Source organism: Bison bison, unplaced genomic scaffold (assembly GCF_000754665.1).
Source record: "Bison bison bison isolate TAMUID 2011002044 unplaced genomic scaffold, Bison_UMD1.0 scf7180017864141, whole genome shotgun sequence".
Lineage (NCBI taxonomy): Eukaryota > Metazoa > Chordata > Mammalia > Artiodactyla > Bovidae > Bison > Bison bison.
The window spans coordinates 5875508-5897895 of record NW_011494713.1 but is presented as its reverse complement, the minus strand read 5'-3'; the positions used below and the strand labels follow the sequence as shown (position 1 = coordinate 5897895).

The 22388-nt window shown below is 47.8% G+C and overlaps 1 protein-coding gene across 2 annotated transcripts in view; it reads left to right on the top strand.

Moving 5' to 3' along the window:
- The window catches only part of DPYSL2 (dihydropyrimidinase-like 2), a 78005-nt gene that overhangs the window by 36539 nt on the left and 19078 nt on the right, over positions 1-22388 (top strand). For both annotated transcript variants that reach the window (XM_010840155.1, XM_010840156.1), the window contains exons 4-8: positions 6930-7094; positions 9230-9291; positions 10253-10333; positions 11280-11348; positions 17319-17439. In XM_010840155.1, the coding sequence (XP_010838457.1) occupies positions 6930-7094; positions 9230-9291; positions 10253-10333; positions 11280-11348; positions 17319-17439 (498 nt within the window). The remainder of the gene's footprint in view (positions 1-6929; positions 7095-9229; positions 9292-10252; positions 10334-11279; positions 11349-17318; positions 17440-22388) is intronic.

Genomic DNA, 22388 nt, shown 5'->3' with positions numbered 1-22388 from the left:
TAGGAAAATGCTTCCTTGCATGGCAGGAGAAGCAGTATATTTGCACAAGGTGAGTAGTTAGCCCTGGAAGCATGTGGTTTAGAGGCATTTTAATATTTCACAAAGGGATTTACGAGGGAGTTTTCCTTATGAAGTATTGTATTAATAACTCTGTCTTCCCTGCTGGTCTTTTTGAGCATGCTTGTGTAGCGGGCACTCTTCAGAACAGTTTCTGTATTGACTCATTTTCACCTCACTAGAAACCTGTGGGTTAGGTACTAGTATCAATCCCATTTTACAGATGAGGAATGTCAAGTCCCCAGAGGTTGACCGTCTCACCCATAGTCACGTGATGAAGAGATGGCAGAACAGGCCAGGAACTCAGTCATCTGATCTCACCTCTCCTCTCCAGCATCTCCTAATTCCCCGGCCCAGGTGCTTTCTCTTCCCTTTCTGCCTCTTTTGAAGACAAAAACCATGTTATCCTAACTGGCAGCCTGGACTCCCCAAAGGCTCTTATCTCTCCAGCAACAAAAGCCACACTCTGCTGAATAGGTCACCCGGCCTTTGGCTGGGGAGATGCCGGCCCGGCAACTCCAGAGATAAGCCAGTGGTGGTTGTGCTGTCATCTCCCTGGTGGTTTGCTTTTAATTCAGGTCCATTAATTTATCTCAGATGGAAACGGGAGAGGCCAACACGCACACAGCTAAGCTCAGGGCCTGGAGAAGGAGGCCCAGTGCTGATTCTGGAATGGGGGGCTGGAGAGGGGCAATTCTGATAGGGTAAAGGCCCCAGGGAGCATGGACGGTGTGTGTACTGACTACAGGAGATTCTAGACCTGTCGCTACAGGGGTCTGTGTTTGAGGCTCCAGAGAGGCAGGGGGAGAGCCTTTGGTGGGACCTGGCAGGACTGAATCCCCACACCCATCTTCCTCCTGTTCCATCTGCTTATCTTCCCAGCAGGCTTGGAATATGGTTCCTATTCAGCCCCCTCAATTCCAGGACAAGGACTGCGGGGGTGACTTTTTTTGGCATCTCTCTATGTTCTAAATATGAAGAACTGATTAGAAACACAAACCGCTGGCCTTTTAAAAATCTGGGGTCTTAGATTATGTCAGGGCTGACTTCCCAAATGTGATGTTGTATGCACTTTAGCAAGATATTACCCTTGTGGAGGGGATATCAGACTGGGTGGAGGGTCTGAGGCTCTCTCTGTATCATTTCTTACAACTACATGTGAATCTTTAATTACCACGATGGTGTGCTTAGTCACTCAGTTGTGTCCGACTCTTTGTGACCCCATGGACTGTAGCCCGCCAGGCTCCTCTGTCAATGGGATTCTCCAGACAAGAATACTGGAGTGGGTTGCCATTTCCTCCAGGGGATCTTCCTGACCCAGGGATTGAACCTGTATCTCCTGTGTCTCCTGCACTGCAGGTGGATTCTTTACCTGCTGGGCCATCTAGTCTGCCACAAATATCATTGTTGTTTAGTTGCTAAGTCCTGTCCAACTCTTTGCAGCCCCATGGACTTTAGATAGGGTCTTTTAAATACTGCAAACTCCAAAAAGGCCCTAGATTTGAATTTTCCAGGAGCAGCAATATATTTATATGGCGTTAACACTTTGCTGATATCCAGAACATATAACAATAGGATACCAAAACCACTCAAGGCAGTAAAAAGCAATGAAGTGCTGATACACGCTATAATGGATGAACCATGAAAAAAACACCATGCTAATTGCAAGAAACCAGACACAAAAGACCATATGCTGTATGATTCTTTTTTTATATGAAATATCCAGAATAGGCAAATCCATAGAGACAGAAAGCAAATTAATGGTCTCTTAGGGCTGGGAGTTGCAGAGATGGGGGTGCTGGGGAGGGGCTGCTGAAGAGTATGGGGTTTCTTTTTTTGGATGATGTTCTACAATTAGATTGTGGTTATGGTTGTAGAATTCTGTGACGAGACTAAAAACCATTGAACTGAACAGTTTAAATGTGCAAATTGGCTGGTATGTGGATTATATTGCAATAAAGCTGTTAAAAAAAATGTAACGTCCTTTGACAGTTTTAAGAGAAATAATAAAAGTCCTTGGGAAATTGCTGGTGTCCTCTAGATGCAAGCACTTCCAGACACTGGTTGGAACACCTCAATTCAGGCCACAGTCTTGGGGCATGTTTTGGCTCCCTCATAAACCAGATTCACAGGCCTCGCACTGAAACCACAGTGGTGTTTCTGATGCTCCTCCTGAGGGTATGAAAACTCAGTGCATGCCAGACATTTTGCCAGGTGCTTTCACGTGCTTTCTTTTTGTAAAAATTAATTTTATTTACTTATTTTTAGCTGTGCTGGGTCTTCGTTGCTGCATGGGCTTTTCTCTAGTTGCAGCGAGCAGGGGATACTCTCTAGTAACTGTGTGTGGGCTTCTGATTGTGGTGGCTTTTCTTGTTGTGGAGCACACACTCTGGGGCACATGGGCTTCAGTGTTGCAGCTCTGGGGTTCTGGAGCCCAGGCTCAATAGTTGTGGTGAACTGGGCGTAGTTGCTCCGCAGTACGGGGATCTTCCGAGACCAGAGATCGAACCTGGGTCTCTTACGTTGGCAGGCGGATTCTTTGCCACTGAGCCACTAGGGAAGCTTTCACATGCTTTCTTGAACTTGAAGCCCTGCATGCATGGATGCTTGATGGCCATGTTTCATATGTGAAGAGATGGTGATTCCAAGGAATATACAGAGCAGAAGGGTGATGCTGTGGGAGTCAGCATCAGAACTTGGGGCTCACCGACCCCAAAGGCCATCTTCTTTTCCCTGCCTGCTGCCAGACTGGGTTGATGAGATGTCCCTCTAAGACAGAAGCCAGGCCCTCCCAGGGACAAATGGCTTAGGATAGTCACCAGGGAAAAGGCCTGTAGGTTCCGTGCAAGTCGTTTCCAGGCTCTGTCCTCCTCGGAGGGGCATCTCTGCTCCCTCCGGAAATGACTGTGACACTCTGCCCTGTTCTCTGGAGCAGCTCTTCCCAGGAGAGCTTCTGTGGAAAGAGAACTGTGGGAAAACATGTGGAGTCATTTCGTGGACACGATTTTGAGTGTCGTTCATTCTGGCAGGAAATGTGTTTATTCCCCAAAGTCCTCAGCTTTGCCTGTGTCCTGAGTTTTCAAGGGTTCATAACTCTAAGAGCTGTTTTTGGATAGGGAGGGAACCGGATATTTTTGGTACGTGATAAAGCTGTTGTGTAGAAAATAGGACCCTGATGGTAAAAGGCACAAGTGAATGACCTTGGCGAGGGGAGTCAGTGGGAAAAGGTTTGCACTCAGCTTCCCTGGTGGCTCTGTGGTAGAGAATCCTCCTGCCAGTGAAGGAGACAGGGTTCGACCCCTGGATCAGAAAGACCCCCTGGAGAAGGAAATGGCAACCCATTCCAGTATTCTTGCCTGGGAAATCCCATGAACAGAGGAGCCTGGTGGGCTACCTTCCATGGGGTCACAAAGAGTCGGACACGACTGAGCGACTAAACAACAATAACAGCAAGTGATACTCAGGGTGGTCCCAGGAAGACTCCTCAGCTCCCAGGGAGCTTATTAAAAGTGCAGATTCTCAGGTCCCCACCCAGGCCTACAGACTCTGAAAGTCTGGGAGTGATGTCCAGGAAACTGGGTTTTAATTATCTCTCAAGATAATTTTCTCTGAAGTTTGAGGAGCCTAGCAGCTGATGATCTGACATATGCTTGGGGTTGAACAGGAAAATCTGGTTGTGTTCCCAGGAGGGCATGCCCTTCTGAGCTTGACCTATCTTGCAGGGTGATGTATGAGCTGGAAGGGAGCATTCATTCATTTGTTGAAAATACATACTTCCTGTATCAGTGCATCCACACCCTGCTCTGGGAGACTTTACATCCCATGGAGGAGGGTGGGGTGGGGTGGAGTGGGGGCTAGAGTCAGAGAGTAAAGTGTGCTCAGTCGTGTCTGACTCTTTGTGACCCCATGGACTGTAGCCCTCCAGTCCTCTATGCATGCCATAAAGAAGGGAAACCAGATGCAGAAACTGCTGCAAATGGGAATGTGATCCTGGGGTGCTGACATTTAACACGATCAGAAGGGGAAAAAAAGCCGAGAAGCCCAAGGAAAGAGCAAGGTGAATGGATTTCCAAAGAGAGGGCACTGCCCCTGCAAAGATCTGGGGGTGGGGGAGTTTGCAGGTCAAAGAATGAAACATGGCCGGCCAGGGTGGCCTGAAGGTGGTGAGCAGTGGGTAGATAGCAGAGATTACGTTGGAGAGATAAGTTGGGGCTGATTTCAGAACCAAAAAGAGGAGTTAAGAGTTTTGCTCTACAGATGATGAGCAGCTACTGGAGGCTTTGGAGGAGGGCAAGTGATGAAGCAAAGGGTGTGACTAGGGAAGATTCTGCCAAAACTATGCTACTAAGTCAAATTTTAGTCCTTTTTTTTTTTTTTTTTTTTTTTTGCTGAGGGCATGGGGAACCAATTTAGAAAGAAAACTTGGAATCACTTTGTCAGAGTTTCTATGTTAGCAGATGGAACAGACTTGTATTAGAAGTGTACCTCCTGCAGAAAAAAATAACACAGCATTGTAAGGCAGTTATATGCCAAAAAAAAGTATATATCCTCATTGCTTTCATTAGGTAACATTATATGTTTGTTATATGTATTACAATACCAGCTATGTATTTACCTATTAATTACATATGCTGCTACTTATAAAAAGCAAATTTTGTCAGAAGAAAATTCAGCTTTGATGTTCATATTTTCCAGGCATATAAAGCCAAGCTCAATTGATTGCACTTGAGCAGTGTCTGTGAGATTTGATCCATTTCAGAAACTCAACCTCATTAGTGTTGCCTGCGCTGGCATTTTCTTAGCTGAGAGCTGCTTACCTGGCTGTAGAAAATCTAATATATAGAAGAATGATTCATTGCTTTAGACATCAAGAGTCCTGGGTTTTGTCCTCTTGGTTGCATAAGTTTGAATTAACCTTGGACATGTCACTTTGGTTTGTATTTGAGTGTCTCTGGGCAGAGGATGAGTAATAATAATCATGGCAATTGGGCGAGAACTCTTCAAGACCTAAGAGAGACCACAGCCCATGCAAAGGCCCTGTGGCAGAGGGGAGCAGGCTGATAATATTATAGCAACTCAGTGGCAGCCTCTGAGCAGCTGGTGAGCAGAGTGCAAGGGGTAAATGGTCCAGGGTGATTTCTAGAGGTAGGCGAGGATCTTGTTGGGAACTTTAATTTTTATCTGGGACTTCCCTGGAGTGTGCTCAGTTGTGTCAGAATCTCTGCAACCCCATGGACTGTAGCCCACCAGGCCACTCTGTCCATGGGATTTTCCAGGGAAGAATACTTGGAGGGGGTTGCCATTTCTTCCTCTAGTGGATCTTCCCCACCCAGGGATCAAACCCACACTCCTCATTGCAGGTGGATTCTTTACCACTGAGCCATCGGGGAGGTCCAGTGGATAAGACTCTGCACTCCCAGGGCAGGGGACCTGGGTTTGATTTCTGATTAGGGAACTAGATCCCCCATGCTGCTACTAAGAGTTCGCATGCTGCAGCTAAAGATCCTGCCTGCTTCAGTGAAGATCCTGCTGCTGTACTGAAACCTGGTACAGCCAAATAAATAGACAAATAAATATAAAAAAATTTTTTTTATCTGAAGAGTAAAGGGAAACCATTGGAGGATTTAAATTGGGGAGGAACTTAAGGTTGGACTTCCCTAGTGGCTCAGTTGGTAAAGAATCTGCCTGTGATGCAGGAGACCCAGGTTCAATCCCTGAGTGGAGAAGATCTCCTGGAGAAGGAAATGGCAACACAATCCAACATTCTTGCCTGGGAAATCCCATGGACAGAGGGCCTGGCGGGTTACAGTTCATGGGGTTGCAAAGAATTGGACATGATTTAGTGACTAAATCACATAATGTTGATAGATATGCTGTCTCTGAATCCTCATAACCAATGTGTGTGGTACGTAATATCCCTGTTTTTTTTTTTTAAATATTTTTCTTGATGTGGACCACTTTTTAAAGTCTTTATTGAATTTGTTACAATATTGTTTCTGTTTTATATTTCATTTTTTTGGCCCCGAGGCATATGAGATCTTAGCTCCCCAACCAGGGATCAAACCCGTGCCCCCTTCATTGGAAGGCAAAGTCTTAACTACTGGACCACCAGGGAAGTGCCCATATCTCTATTTTAAACCAATCCAGAAACTTAGTGTAGTGGAGATGAAGTAGCTCACCTTGCTGGTGGGGAGTCGAGCCAGGAAACGAAGCCACGTAAGCCTGACTAGTCCTCTGTACTCCCTATCAGACTACTTCAATAATAATATAACAATAACTGCAGTTTTAAAATGCTTTGAACTCTTAGGATGAACGATCGCCCTTGAATTACAAAGTGGTATTATGCCGCAGAAATCCGAGTGGTGATGAGATAGTGGATATGCTGGGGAACCTTTACATTTGATCTTAGCCGAAAGATGGAGAAGCAGTTGCTGGGGACCTTTTAAAAGGCCCCGTCTGCATGGCTCTGGTCCAGCATCTTCAAGTTCCCTGTCGTCCAGTGGAGGGTGTCACCGAAATAGCTATCAACATGTAAAAGGACTCGGTGGCTCCGGCTTGCCATTTGACACTGCCATTGTCCAAAAGGACTCATTGTCCGTGAAAAGTGCCCAAGGTCTTTACTTTCAGGGGTTTTGTGCCGGGAAATCAGATCTGGGCAGGTCATGCATGGTTTCACTGGAGCAGTCATGCCATGCCAAGTTTCTGCTTTCTCCTTTTTGGGTAGTCTGCTGGTTAAGTGGATGCTTAAAACCTGGTGGTAGAGTTCCATCTTAATTTTGAGCCCTTGTTCAGGGTTGAAATGGGGAAACAGCTTCTGGCTTGCACACCTGGAAGCTCCTATTGGTGACGACGACACTTCTGTTCCTTTCTAGTTGACCACGTGGTTCCTGAGCCTGGGACAAGCCTGCTGGCCGCCTTTGACCAGTGGCGGGAATGGGCTGACAGCAAGTCCTGCTGTGACTACTCTCTGCACGTGGACATCACTGAATGGCACAAGGGCGTCCAGGAGGAGATGGAGGCCCTGGTGAAGGACCATGGTAGGTTGTGCCCACCCAACACTTCCTGGAGGTGTTTCCTTCTCAGACCCTGAGCTGCCCCAGCTCTGAAGAAAAGCTGTGTGAATAGTGCTCCTAGGGGCCTTCTGCACCTGCCTTGTGTGCCAGGAGGGAGGGCGTGGCCTGCAACTTGTGCTGGGCATGGCCATGGTCAGACAACTGGTCACAGCTTATTGGTGTAAGCACACTGTGGATGTGAGAGGGATTTGCTCTTAAAGGAGAAGAGTGGATTCTGGGTAATCTTAGAGGAGAGCCCGGGACCCTGAGTACAGGACTTCGGCAGCCTCTGTTTGCAAACCCAGGAGAACCAGGGTAGATTTGAGGGTGATGAGGCTCTGGAACCACATGAGGTGTCTTTTTTTTGTTCCATAGTGGGAGCCAGATTCTAAGGACTGGGTTCTGAAAGAATCCCAGGGATATTGGGATATTCCAGGGATATTGCGGGAATCTTAACCACCTCCGGGTGCCTCTGGGTCCCTCTTATCCACAGGAACCTTAGGGATTTGGGTGATGTTATCAGACAACATCATCTTTGGGGGTCTTCTTGACCTTGGCTATAGACAGGAGATCACATGGGGTCACATGTTGACCTCTTTGGATCCAAATCATCAAGGAAATGTCTATGCTCTATGGTTCTGAACTTCTAGGCTAAGAAATACCATGAGCTGAGAGTAAAATCTAGGCATAGATATAGTAGATACCTACAGATACAGTGGAAAAAGCTTAGAATGATAATCTGTAGCCTGGGGCTTATTTCTCTGCTCTTCCATAAACTGGCTGTGTGACCTTGGCCAAATCACTTAAATTTTATGAGTCTCAATTTAACAAAAAGTCTCACATGAGGATATTGGATTAGATACCCTAAGATTCATTCCCACATGAAAGAAACTAGGTAATCCTTGACCTTTCTCACTTTGGCAAATACTGAGACTCAAATGGATTAAATGCTAATAATGAATTTACTCCACATCAGCCTGGAGGGTTCCCATAGCAACTGTTGCCTAGCAGGAGAGAAGGGCCGAAGTGTCCCAAGGCATTGAACACAGGCAGCTTCCAGCACCTCCCGTGGCTTGAATTAAGCTCCAGGGCTAGCAGGTTGTCAGTACAGTTGTTTACCCTTGTGATGGATGTTGATCAGGGATGTTTGGTCTGGTGCTTTTGGAAGCAAGAAATCTAAAATGCCAGGGTGAGAGCTGTGACATCTGCTGTTGCACCCACAGACCTTGTCTGTCTTAAAACATTTCTGAAAAATCAGCATAGAAGGCAGTCAGTTTACCGGAGAAAAGACATTTATTATAGATCTTTGAATTCACTTTCTTGTTAAGGCACAACAGTTAGGAGCAAATTTCTTTCTAATGTTTAACTTTTAATTATGGTAGAATACAGCATAATGTGAAATTTGTCATCTTAGTCATTTTAAATGTACAGCTCAGTGACACTAAGGACATTCCCACTGTTGTGCAGGGATCACCACCATCCATCTCCAGACCTTTCTTTCATCTTTCCAAACTAGAACTCTGTCTCCGTTAAACCATACCTTTCCCTTCCCCCAACCCCCATTCTACTTGTCCTTGTGAACTTGGCATATAGGTGGAATCCCACAGCGTTTGTCCTTTTGTGACTGGCTTATTTCACTTAGCAGAATGTCCTCAAGGCTCATCCACGTTGTAGCCTGTGTTAGAATTCCCTTCATTTTAAGGCTGAATAATATTCCATTGTATGGATGGACATTTTGTTTAGCCCTTCATCCATGGACACTTATTTTGCTTTTACCTTTTGGCTCTTTTGAACAATGCTGCTTTGAAAATGGGTGTACAAATACTGGCAATTTAAAATTTTGATGTAGTTTTAAATTAAGAGAAACCGTAAAAATATTAAAAAGAACCCTTATGCAGCCTAGTACCAGATTTGCCAGTTGCTGGTATTTTATCACCTTTATTTGCTTTATCTTTTGGTCTCTGCCTTTATCTCTGCCTCTCTTTATCTCTTCCTTTCTTCCTCTTTCTGAGTTTTTCTCTCCACACACATATACATATTATAACTTCCTTATTCCCATCCAGATTATTTGGTTTATCTGTGAGTCATATCTCCACCTCTCTATTTTGTCTGTCCTCTAGGGGTGAATTCCTTCCTTGTGTACATGGCTTTCAAAGATCGCTTCCAGCTCACGGATTCCCAGGTAAGAAAAGCCGGCTTTTCTTACTGGCATTTGGTACATTTGGGCCAATGCTGTTGTCTTTTTTTTTTTTGGCATATAGTTGCTTTATAATGTTGCATTAGTTTCTGCTATATAACCAAATGAATCAGCTATATGAACACATATATCCCCTCTCTCTTGGACCTCTCCATCCCACCCCTCTAGGTCATCATAGAGCACTGAACTGAACTTCCTGTGCTATAATGCAGCTTCCCACTAGCTATCTGTTTAACACCTGGCAGTATGGTACTGGCACAAAAACAGAAATATAGATCAATGGAGCAAGATAGAAAGCCCAGAAATAAACCCATGCACTTATGATCAGCTAATCTATGGCAAAGGAGGCAAGAATATACAATGGAGAAAAGACAGTCTATTCAATAAGTGGTGCTGGGAAAACTGGACAGCTACATGTAAAAGAATGCAATGGGAGCACTCCCTGACACCACACACAAAAATAAACTCAGCGTGGACTGCTGCTGTCTTCACAGCCGCCTCCAGTGTATGCTCACGGGAAATGGTTGGTGAATGAAGTCCCTGATGTCACTCCCTTCAGGGGATGGTATGAAGCCCGTGCCCTGGCACCCCAGGACTGGTGTTCCCAGGCCCTGGAATCAGCCACCTGCCTGGGGCAGTATAACTGAGAGGGGTTCTCAGACCCCTCTCAGCAAACCTGGTGCAGAGCTGGTGTCACCCACCAGCTTCTCCTCATCTAAGCCCTGTAGGTTACCCTGCCTCTGTTGATTATCTGTTAATTACTGAGAGGTCCTTCTCTGCTACATGTGACCAGAAACACTGCCCTCAGGCATGTCAGAAAAGCTGGCCTTCATAGAAGCATCGAGGCGTCCTGGTGCTAGTCCTGGTGGTTGTCAGGGAGGTGGTGGTACTTATGACCAGGAACACTGAGTTCCCTGTCTCTGATCCCACGCCCTCCCTTTCTCAGATCTATGAAGTCCTGAGTGTGATCCGGGATATTGGAGCGATTGCCCAGGTCCACGCGGAAAACGGCGACATCATCGCAGAGGTGCGTGCTTCCGCGTTGTCACTGCCACATGACCCACTGGGTGAGAGGCAGGCTCGAAGGAGTGGAGTGGCTGCCGTAGCTCACCTCTAGGGGGGACAAGCAGAGTGACCCGGGGGGACTGTGGGAACAGTCTTACGACAGCATGAAGGTCGGAGATGCACGTGCCCCTTGATGTGTTCTTAGGACGAACAGCCTTTCCATAGAGAAGTCCTTTCTCTCAGCGCTGTGATGTGGCTGCCTGCGGGGAGGCGGGTGTGGACACCCACATATAGATATGTCACCCTGTAGCCCAAGACTGGGGATACGTTGGCTTTTAGTATCCTAGGGGATAGCTGTACTGTTGGCGAGGCTGTAACTGACCTGTCATAACTCGGGCAGGACCGGGGATGGGATACCAAGCCCTCTCTTCGTGGGGTCTTGGGATGAGGGTCGAAAGTGCCACTTTAGTTTAATTTTTGGTCATGCTGCATGGCATGGGGGATCTTAGTTCCCTGATCAGGGATCAAACCTGTACCCCCTGAATTGGAAGTGTGGAGTTGTAACCTCTGAACCGGCAGGAAAGTCCCAGCAGTTCCATTTTGATGTCTCATCGGAGTGATTTTTACCCAGATCTTGGCAATCAGGCTCATGTGGGATCCAGTTCCCCCTGACAGCCTTGTTGTTGTCCAGTTTGTGTCCAACTGTTTGTGACCCCATGGGCTGCAGCATGCCAGGCTTCCCTGTCCTTCACCATCTCTCAGAGTTTGCTGTCCATTGAGTTGGTGATGACATCCAACCATCTCATCATCTGTCATCCTCTTCTCCTCCTGCCTTCAATCTTTCCCAGCATCAGCGTCTTTTTTAATGAAGTTGACTCTTCATATCAGGTCCTTCCAATGAATATTCAGAGTTGATTTCCTTTCAGATTGACTGGGTTGACAGCCTGGTTTTCTTTTAAACATTGCAGGAGCAGCAGAGGATCCTGGATCTGGGCATCACGGGCCCTGAGGGACATGTGCTGAGCCGGCCTGAGGAGGTGAGTGCCTGCTGAATGGAGGGGATGAATCTGTGTTCTGGGGTGGGCGCCGCCGGAGCCACAAAGCGCCCACTTCCTGCCTGTTGAGAATGTTGGTTTTTTCCCTTGGATGCTGATTTTGGTCCCTGGGGACATCCCAGTCCGCCACTGAGAAGTGTCTACACAGGCAAAGTGAAGTATTAGAATGTGCTGTGGGGTAAAGCAGTGTGGCTTGTTTAACCTAACAACTCCTCTTTCTGTCTCTAATTCTCCAAGCCCTTCCTTAGGTAGACAAACACAAACAGCTTTTATTAGCATCCAGCAATAGGGGTTTTGTGGTTCATAACCCAGGGCCTCCAACATCTTGCCATAAAAGCTCTTGTAAGTATCTAGAAGGCAGAAGGGAGATTGTAAGTGTTTCCATGGTAAGTCTATATGGGGTATAGCACAATCAGCAGAGCGTGGTAGACCGAATCTTTCACAGTTGAGGGAGAAGAATTCAGAGCAGGGTTCTTGCTGGCCCAGTGGTTGAGAGTCACTGCTTTGGATGGCGAAGCTTGTGAGTGAGAAGGAGGGCTTACATCTTACGTGACAGAAGAGTCTTTTTCTAAATGAGAATCTGTGGCCTCAATACTTTTCAGGAGCTAGCTCTTTAAGGAAAGGCTCAAGGTCAGGTTTTGGAGTTCCTGGTGGCTCTGAGCAAAGATGATGCTGGGAGTCTGATGGAAGTGAAGAGACTCTGTCCTGGGAAAAGGGATGGGCAGAGGAGGCAGATAAAATTGCCATGTGGATGATGACTTAAAATTACGATTTTTCCTCCCAGAAACAGGTGGTGGAAGATGCTGGGTCCGAGGGGTATGGATGAGACCAGGGCCCCCAAATCACAGCATTTCAGGCCTAGGACATCTGCACTGAGTCTGGGGAGGGGTCACTTGGGTTAGGACCCGTGGGTGCAGGGTCTCTGCTCCCCCTAGAAGAAAATGGGTTCTGAGCGTGTGGCATTGAAGGTGCCATCAACAGGCTGCCTGGGGTGAGGAGAAGTGCCTCGTCTCATCAGGCTTTTCCCCAGGCTTTGTGGGGAGACATGAGGCTGAAAAAGGAGAAAGACTGTAGGAAAGAGGCAGAAAAAAGCAAAAGCGGAAATCACTTGGAGTGTTTTGCACGCACTGAGGGCTTAATTTCCTTGTTCTGCCATTCTTACCACATATGTGCACACATACAGAGATACACACACACACACACGCATACATACACAGAGCATCACAGACACAGACTTATACACAGAGACTCATAGAGTCACAGACACTCAGTTATATCCATATACATACACAGACATATACACATACAGAGTCACAGAAACAAGAGTCGCAGACACAGAGACACACATATTACAGATACACACACATATACACAGATACACACAGAGTCACAGACACACATAATTACACACATTTACATACATAGACATGTGCACACCAGGGCACCTTCGTTACCATCTGAGACTCAGGACATTTCCTTCAGTTGAAAGGACAGCTGTGTCCAGGGGACCCGTTCCATTCTGCTTGCCTGTGTGTGGTGCTGCCTGGAGGCATTGCCTTTGTCACCTGGGTCTTTTGTGAAAAAAATCACAGGGGTGTGAAGTTCAGCATCAGAGAGCTAGCAAGTGCAGTTCCTGCCTGCCCCCCGCCCACTACTCTCAGTGTACACACACACACACACACACACACACACAGCCGGGAGCGCTCCGTAGGAAGCCAGTGGCCTGTGTAACCAGGTGGTGACGCCTGGGGCTGGGCTTCATTAGAATGTTTACTCTTAACCTTCATCCTGGAGCCTGGCTGGGAGCCCCTCCCCTCCAGTTCCAACCGTCCAGGAGAGAAGGGGAAAAGGATATTGTCTTCTGAGAGTAAATGTCTCTCCTCCTGTGGCCCAGGGCTCCTAGTGAGAGCTGCCTGCTGGTTTCCATCTCAGAGCCTTCCTGGGGGCTTGCTTCTCGTCTTACCTTTCCCACCATCTGCACTGCCTCCCCAGGTCCCGGCACACCCCGATCAGAAAGCGAGTCCCCCCTGGGTTTACTGAACAGGCCAAAGCTATCAGAGAAGAGGGGGCCTGGTTACCATTATGACCACAAACGTCACCTGTTTTTCCACCTTGAGGCATGGGACATTTCTTTTGCAGCCGCTGCTGTGTTGGGACCCCTAGAATCCTCCTTTGGGAGCTGGCAGCCCCGGCAGCACTCCAATATGGGGAGGTCCTGGCTCCTTGGGGGGGGGGTCCTGTGGTCCCACGAGAGGCTGCTTTGGGACTGTCTGCTTTCCAGGGGCACGTGCTGCTGAGCTGGTTCAGAGGCACTGACTCGAGGCCAGGCACGGTGTGCGGTGCTTCTCCTGAGCAGATGCATCCTTAGGACAGCCGTGTGAGCCGCCAGGTGCCAGCTGGCACCTTCTCCTCGGCTCCCGGGGATGGTTTTTCAATTCATTGGTAGGGATCTGTTAACAACAGCGTGTTATATTCTGGGTAGGGCCTCCCAGGTGACTCAGATGGTAAAGGAGACCCAGGTTCCATTGTTGGCCTGCAGTTCAGGAGACAAAGTTTCGATCCCTGGGTCGGGAAGATCCCCTGGAGAAGGGAATGGCTACTCTCTCCAGTATTCTTGCCTGGAGAATTCTATGGACAGAAGAGCCTGGCGGGCTATATAGTCCATGGGGTCATAAAGAGTTGGACACAACTGAGCGACTAACACTAAGTATTTTTCACATACTGTACATAAGCAATAAAGAGAATAAAACACGGCTGTATATTGAGGGAACTGAGCTTTAGTATGAAGTTAGGGAGATGCTGCCAGTGCAAAAAACACAGTTAATAACAGAATTCCTTCCTGGTTTCATGATCCATTGACAGCGTCCTGATGGTTAACTTGACTTGAACCACACAAAACATACTCTTCTTTCTGCTGCTCTTTCCAACTCACCGAGTGAGATGGCTGGTAGGATTTCCCCCAGTTTTCAGCAGAGAAGATTTAAAGAGAGACAAATAGGGATGCAGAAATCTATTAATAGAAACCTCCTGTCCATCAGTGGTACCCAAGAGCATATTATGATGGAGGCAGTGCTCAGCCTGTAGGGGATGTCGAGGTGGATGAGAAAGTGGTCCTTTGTGAAGGGAATTTTGGGTGAGCTGGGGGGTGGGGGATGGAGAAAGAGGGAGATGCAGAGTAAGTAGATGGGGCGACATGTGATGGGGTTCTGAGCCAGTAAGAGAAGTAAGACTGGTGTCGAGGGAGTTCCCTGTTGGCCTAGTGGTTAGAATTCTGGGCTTTAACTGCTGTGGCCCAGGTTCAGTCACTGGTTGGGGAACTGAGATCCTACAAGCCACGCTGTATGGCCAAAAGTAAAAACAAAGCGTGCGTGCGCACACACACACACACACACACAGCCTATTGTCTGGGTGGAGAGTGGGGTCCCGGAGGTGAAGGTGACAGAATTTTTGATGGAGTAGGAAAACTCCTAACTGGCATGGGATGACCGGGGTACAGTCATTACTTGGGGTAGCTGATCTTTAAAAGCAGAAAGCGTGGCTCAGGTAACCACTTAAATCCCTGACAGCTCTATAAAGAGACAAAGACAAAGTTTTATTTTTAAACATAACACTGTTGTCATAATACTGAAGCCAGATTTCAGTGTGCATGAGACAATTTATGTTTTCTAGCGGAGGCATACACATGTACCAGGCTTCCCTCGTAGCTCGTTGGTAAAAAATCTGCCTGCAATGCAGGAGAGCCAGGTTTTATCCCTGGGTCTGGAAGATCCCCTGGAGAAGGAAATGGCAACCCACTCTAGTATTCTTGCCTGAAGAATCCCATGGACAGAGGAGCCTGGTGGGTACAGTCCACGGGGTCACAATATGTACATGCAGAAGGGTATGCATGAATCCTTCCATGGTTCTGGGTAAAACTTGGAGAGGTGGGGTTTACATGACCTTTTCTCTCCACGACATGACCGTACTGCCCAGCTGGAGAAGGGGAGGGGTCAGAACTCACCTGACAGTAGATAAGCCAATCCAGACAGGGCTTTGGAACCCAGATTCTCCCACCAAACCAGTCTTAACAGAAACCACTCCTCTTGGGTAGGGGCCCCCTGGAACTGGCACTTCTGCTCCATTTATTCCCTAATGAGCCTGACTGTGAGTTCTGGTTCACCCCAGGCAGTCCTGGTCCACACCCGTTGCCCCGGGCAGTTATGAATAGCGCCTCTGTTCGCTTTCAGAAGAGTCTTGGGTAGAGACCGTGAATTCAGGCAGTCACCTGCACCCCTGGAAAGCACTCAGATTCTAGTGGAGTCCTGTTTGCACATCCCCTGTGTACTTTTTGAGGTGACTGCAGAGACGCAAGACGTCCCTCCTTTATGCTGCCGGGGCCAGAGGCCCTTCTGTTGTAACTGGAGCCACGGAGAGGGGAGGGTGATCATTCAGCTATGCCAGGAATTAAAAACACTTGGATGTTTAATGAGCTTTTTCAAGGGCTGTTTGGTTTGCCTGTGGGTCTCTAGACATCTCTCTTCACATAGTTGAGGCCCAAGAGACCAAGTATGAAGGATAGTGTCCTCTTATATTAAATTAGATCACCCGTTAGCGCAGTTTACAGAACTTCAGTTCTTGGCTGAAGTCCCATAGAGACTGGTTAGCTAAGATGATTCAGTCTGGAGCTGGTCATGTCTTATGAAAAGTGGCAGCTCTTTATGGAACCAGCCTAGCTTTAACCATTAACCTGAAATGAAGTCACTTACTTGCTCAGTGAACATTTTTGAGCACCTGCTGGGTACCAGGAGCTACCCTGGGAACTGCCTGGAGGAAGCAAAAAATTCAAGAAAGACCCAGCCCCTCGCCTAGAAGAGTTAGTGGAAGTCAGCCTTTTGCCAGAATTTGGGAGGGAGCAAGAAGCTTCCTGAGGTCCTCTGTCTCATCATTGCATTTGTTCCTTCAGCTGCCCATGCTCAGCACACACTGCTGATTCCTCTGTATGATACAGTGACCTAAGAACTCGTCTTTCCTGATCAGGTGTTTAGCAGTAATCTCTTGGGGTCTTTGGAATATCATTCACTGAAAGTGAACAAGTGAAAGTGAAAGTCATGTCTGACTCTTTGTGATCCCATGGACTGTATAGCCTGCAAGGCTCTTCTGTCCATGGAATTCTCCAGGCCAGAATATTGGAGTGGGTAGCCTATCCCTTGTCCAGGGGATCAAACCCAGGTCTCCCACATTGCAGGCGGATTCTTTATCATCGGAGCCACCAGGGAAGCCCCATCCCTTGGGGTCTTTGGAATATCGTTCACTGAAGCATCAGGTTTAAAGAATCAGGTTATTGGTTAGAGCAGCCCTCCCATCTCATGTGGAAGGGCGTACCAGTCTATGGCTGGTGATGATGGGTTTGCCCATACAGAGGGGCCTTTGGTTTACACAGATCTGCCTGCCCCTGTTCCCAGAGCACTGTGAGATCGCATTGTTCCTTGGGTGAGGTTGGCTTCATTTGTGAGCATGGGACTGAAGCCCAGCACAAAAATTCCACATTGGATGTCTTGACTGGAGAGACCACACGCTTGGGGTGAATGCGCTAAGCTAGGAGCCATCAGTTTCCAGGCATGGTGGCTCTCAAACATTAGCAAGCATAAAAATCACCTAGAGTTGGTAAGACCCACCCTTCTGGGTCCCACCCCCAGAGCTACTGACCCTTTGGGTATGGGGGAAGGGCCTGAGACTCATGAGAAACTGCATTCCTTTACAGACTCCAGGTGGCTGCTTATCACACCTAGATCCATCCACAAGGGTCAGCTGGGCAAGTCACTGCCTTTGCCCTCCGTGCCACTGGGGGTAGAACCCTGAGCACGCATTAGTTTCTGATTCACTGTAGCCCCTCCCCTTGGGTGGAGGGTAGAGATGAGCTCGGAACTGACAGAACAGTGGACACAGTTCTCACACTGGGATGCTCTTCTGCAGGTCGAGGCTGAAGCTGTGAACCGTTCCATCACCATCGCCAACCAGACCAACTGCCCCCTGTACATCACCAAGGTGATGAGCAAGAGCGCAGCGGAAGTTATCGCCCAGGCCCGGAAAAAGGGTAAGTGTTGCTCGCGGTCTCACTGTGTAAGCGCAGGTTCTGGAGGGGTTGTAGGTCGGGGAAAGGACTGCTTTTCCAGCTCCTCCTGCCAAGTGGGTTGCTGTGCTCTCGTCACTTTGCAGCGTTAACCTAATTACATCTTGGTGCGGCGGGCAGCTCCTGTTTCTCGCTCTGTTCCGGGGCTGCAGCCGTGTTGGTATCTATTTAAAGCTGTGTACAGTGCAGGGTGGGTGGGCCACACGCTTTGCCTCCTGCCCTTACTTCTGTAGAAGAGTTGGATTTAATTTGATGCAGTCTAAATAAACCAGGCACATACACAGATGACGTCAGTTTCTATCTGCCGCAGAATCCTGGGGAACCTTCCATTGCAAAATGTGGTTCCCCTCTGTGGCAGGGAGTGATTTCCGCTGGCGTGTGTAAGAGAGGCTTGTGGGGGCGTGGTTCTGCCCCGACCCCCGGCTTCCCTTCCTCCACCCCATCATCATATCCTGTTCTGGTGCCCCAGTGGCGCCCTGTAGATGGTGGCGATATATTCTGGGCTGAGGCTGGCTCTTATTTCCAGCGGCAAGGTTCTTGGAAACTAATCTACTAAGTACCGTTCCAGGGGATGTGCCCCGATCACCTTATCCATTATGAATGCAACACGGCCCTACTGTAGCTACCTTGACTATGAGTTCGGGTAATCACACCACCGTGGTCTCTGCTTGGGAGTGTAGCTCAGTACACAGAAAGGGAGACTGATTCTGTTTAGTGGACTTGAGGTGGATCTTGGCTGGATCTGGACAAGAGTATCATAGAAGGATCTTCCCTTTCTTCCTTCTCTCCCTCCATTATATTTCCCAACCCTATTGTCTGCATTTCTCCATCTCTGTCTCCATTTCTCTCTCTCTCTTGACTTTCTTCTGGCTTTCTCCTGGTCTCTGTATTACTTTCTTGGTCTTTCTCTCTCATTCTTTTTTGATTTCTTTATCTCTCTCCATGTATCTTTTTTTTCTCCATTAACAAGGGAGCCGTTTGACCTCTCTGGTTCATTCTCTGGTTCTCAGTGGGATGTGATCCATATGGATCAGGAGGATTTTTTTTTCACTGGTGGGTGAGTTGGTGCAAGACTTAGAACAGATTGCTCAGTGACCACTGAGTCAGCTTGTCCCAAGAGCTGATGGCTTCTAGATGGCCCCAGCAATGAATTCCTGGTCCCTGTCCTCTGGAGCTCCCTTGGGATCTCTGTCCTCAGGCGCTGCATGAAATGGTTGCTGCATTTACTAGTGTTTCAGAAACCTGCCCTCTCCTGGCAGCTAGAAGGAACTGCCTTTTTGCAATGGAACATTCTCTGGTGGCTGAGTTGGTAAAGTATCTGCCTGCAATGCAGGAGACCACCTGCAATACAGGAGACCCAGTTTTGATCCCTGGGTGGGGAAGATTCCCTGGAGAAGGAAATGGCAACCCACTCCAGTATTCTTGCCTGAGAAATCCCATGGACAGAGGAACCTGGTGGGCTACAGTCCCTGGGGTTAGAAAGAATCAGACACGACTTAGTGATTAAACCATCATCACCACTATTCACTTACTTAGAATCGGCTTTGAATTGTGTTTCTAGAAGACGTGGATGATTACTGCTGGTGACCCTCCCTCATCTGGGCCCTTTATCACCCAGGCACACATCTGCAATGTGGGATTCAGCCTCAGCACCTAGCGCTAATCATAGTATTGCTGCTTCCATGTAGAGGGGAGACAGCTGGCACTGTGTCTGAAAAGGGGAAGCTGGGCACAGCTTGTTAGTAACCATACCATACCCAAATGAAAAGAAGAAACAGAAAGTTAAGCAAAAATTTTAATATAGTTTCAATATAATTAAGCATTCAATTTAGCAGAATTAAACACTACAGCCGTGTTTTCCAATTCCAACTCTCACTTATCAGAATTGTAAGATGGAAGAGTCTCAGTCTGGGGCAGGTGGCCCTGGTCCTGCTGTGGGGCTGCAGAGCTCTGGGCTCGGGGCCCGCCCTATCAGCAGTGCTGCGGCTCCTCCTTTCTGTGTCTCAGCTCTTCTATTTGAAGCTGGAGTGTGTTATTAGAGTCCAGGCCCCCTCTGATACTCTGCGACTCAGCGCCCCAGGATATCCCCGTGTTTTCCTTATGATCTAGAACCTGCTTGGGTGTTGGGGTCTGAGCACCAAGAAGGGACTTCAGTCTCTTCATTCAGAACCTTCAGGGTGAGTCCAACTGTGCTTGCTTGTGGTTCCCAGAGTGGCTCTTGCATTCAACAGCTCTTGCCCTGTAGACCTTGAAAGCCTTTGCTTTAGATGAACTTGAGCTGCCAGAAAGGAATTTCTGGTGCATCCTGGTGTTAATTAGCAAGAAGGAGAAATCCTAGCCTGCTTGTAGGCTCTTTCCATCTTGTGGGAACTTCATAATTACTTTGGGAGGCGCTGGGGCAAGAATTTTTATACTTGCTTTACTCTGCAGCTGAGTAAACTGGAGCTCAGAGCTGCTGAAATGTGGAATTGGGCTTTGATCATCTGCATCTGACCTCAGGCCATGAAGGTCCCCACTAATGTCTGACTCACCTTCATGTTTTGAGATTATTTTAATATGGGATATGCTGTGGCTATCTCCTCGGTATCTGTTGGTGTTTGGTTCCTTAACAGACTGGGTAGAAACTGGAGTCTGACACTCGGCAAAGTCATGGAGAATGTGGAAGCCAGGATTCCCCAGTGACCAAGAAGAAAATCAATATAAAGCTGTATTGAATGCTAGTGCTCTGGGATCAGCATCCTGTCCTGAAACAAATCCCAGCTCCACTAGGCATTAGCTTGTGATGCTGGGCAGATAACTTACCATCTTTTGGTCCCATTTTCCGATCTAAATGGGGAGGATGATGCTTAAATGAGATGCTGCACACAAGGATTATATAATAACTGTACCTAATACTATGATGATTGAAGAGTGAGCATGTGTTAGTTGCTCAGTCGTGTCTGACTCTTTGCAACCCCATGGAGTGTAGCTCGCCAGGCTCCTCTGTCCTTGGGATTCTCCAGGCAAGAATATTGGAGTGGGTTGCCATGCCCTCCTTCAGGGGGTCTTCCCAACCCAGGGATTGATCCTGGGTCTCCTGCATTGCAAGTGGGTTCTTTACCGTCTGAGCCACCAGGGAAGCCCAAGATGGAGCCCAACTGAGGACTGTTTTCAGGGGCTGCTTGACTGGCCACAGAGCCAGTGTCACCCATGTTGCCTCCTTCATCCTGTGTCATTCAGCAGGACAGCATCTCACCGACCTCAGTCTGCAAACAAGGAAATGAAGGAAGACACAGCCAGCACCAGAATACCTGGGGCAGTTTTCACCCTTCCAAAGAACTTAGACCCTGGTCAGTTTCAAAGGCTGACGTCACAGAAGGGACACTGAAATGTGAAAATGGACTGTCTTGCCCCAGATCATCCAGCCTCTAGGAAATAGAACCCTTAGATCTAGACTCTGGGCTTGTTCTCTTTTCATGAAGAATCCATTGTAGGGATTTCTCTTGAATAGGCTCCCTCCGACTGCATTTTATCCACGTGTGGACTTGAGCATGGTGCCGATGCCTTCTGTGTGTGAGTGGTGGCACATGGGCAGTGCCCACTGACCTCATCTGAGCCACATCCCTCCCCTACCCCCAAACCCAGATGTAGAAATGTTCACAACCCAAACTTGAGACAAGACTTCCTGTGCCCTGAGGTTCAGTAGGAATGGAGGGGGTGTAATGAGAAGCACATGGTCAAGGGTTCTGCGAGTTCCACCCCAACTTGGGGATGAATCCTTTGTGTTAAGTTAATGCACAGCCTAGTAATCTTGAGCCCAGAGAGTGCCCCATTGGTTGGGCTGTGAATGAATCTCACCAAAATTTGTGTTAGGCAGGGCTCTGGAGAAACAGAACCAATCTCTCCCTCTCTCTGTCTCTCCCTCTCCCTGTCTCTCTCTCTCACACACACACACATACACAGATTTTAAAGAATTGGTTCATGCATTGTGGGCACTGGCAAACAAGTGTGCAGGTAGGCTGGTTGGTTGGAGATTCAGGAAAGCATTGATGTTGCAATGGGAAGTCATCTGGAGGCAGAATTCCTCCCCCATCAATCCCCTCATCTCAGTAGCAGATGCTTGCAAATTGGGAATTCAGTTCAGCCACTTGCAGGGTGAGACCCTGGGTTCAGTTTTCAGTCGGTTTGGCTTTGAGGCTGCTGAACATGAGGATCTCTTTTGGGGTAGATGTAGAAACTTTTGGTTCATTTATGGGACCCTTGAGCTGGGAATTTGAATCCCTTAGTCATCCTTGTCTTTCCTCACTTCGTCCAGTATAATTAGGAACAACCAGCTAATACTGTTATACTCAGGTTGACAAAAACATTCACTTTGTCCAGTATAATTAGGAACAACCAGCTAATACTGTTATACTCAGGTTGACAAAAACATTCACTTTGTCCAGTATAATTAGGAACAACCAGCTAATACTGTTATACTCAGGTTGACAAAAACAAAAACAAAAAAAAATATCAAATACACAGTCACCCAGAACTTTGCCTCTTTTAAGCACTTGATGTGGTATTTTGTGCATTTCTTTTGCCTCATCATCCCGTGCACTGCCAGCGCTCTCTTATAACTGCTGAGTCATTAGTACCTTAAATCAGATCAGAGAACCAATTCCAGAAACCCCAGGACCCATCCAGAAAACTTCTAAGATTCTGTTCCTTTAGAATTATTCTCGGTACCAAAATCTGACAGGGTTATCCATGGACAGGGGCTGGGGTGTTGAGTTCTGGCCTGGGGTCTCTGAGAAGAGAGAGAGGGTGTGTGTATATGTTTCACTTCAGTTCAGCCGCACAGTCGTGTCCAACTCTTTGCGACCCCATGGACTGGAGCATGCCAGGCTTCCCTGTCCATCACCAATTCCCGGAGCTTGTATATGTTTGGGTAG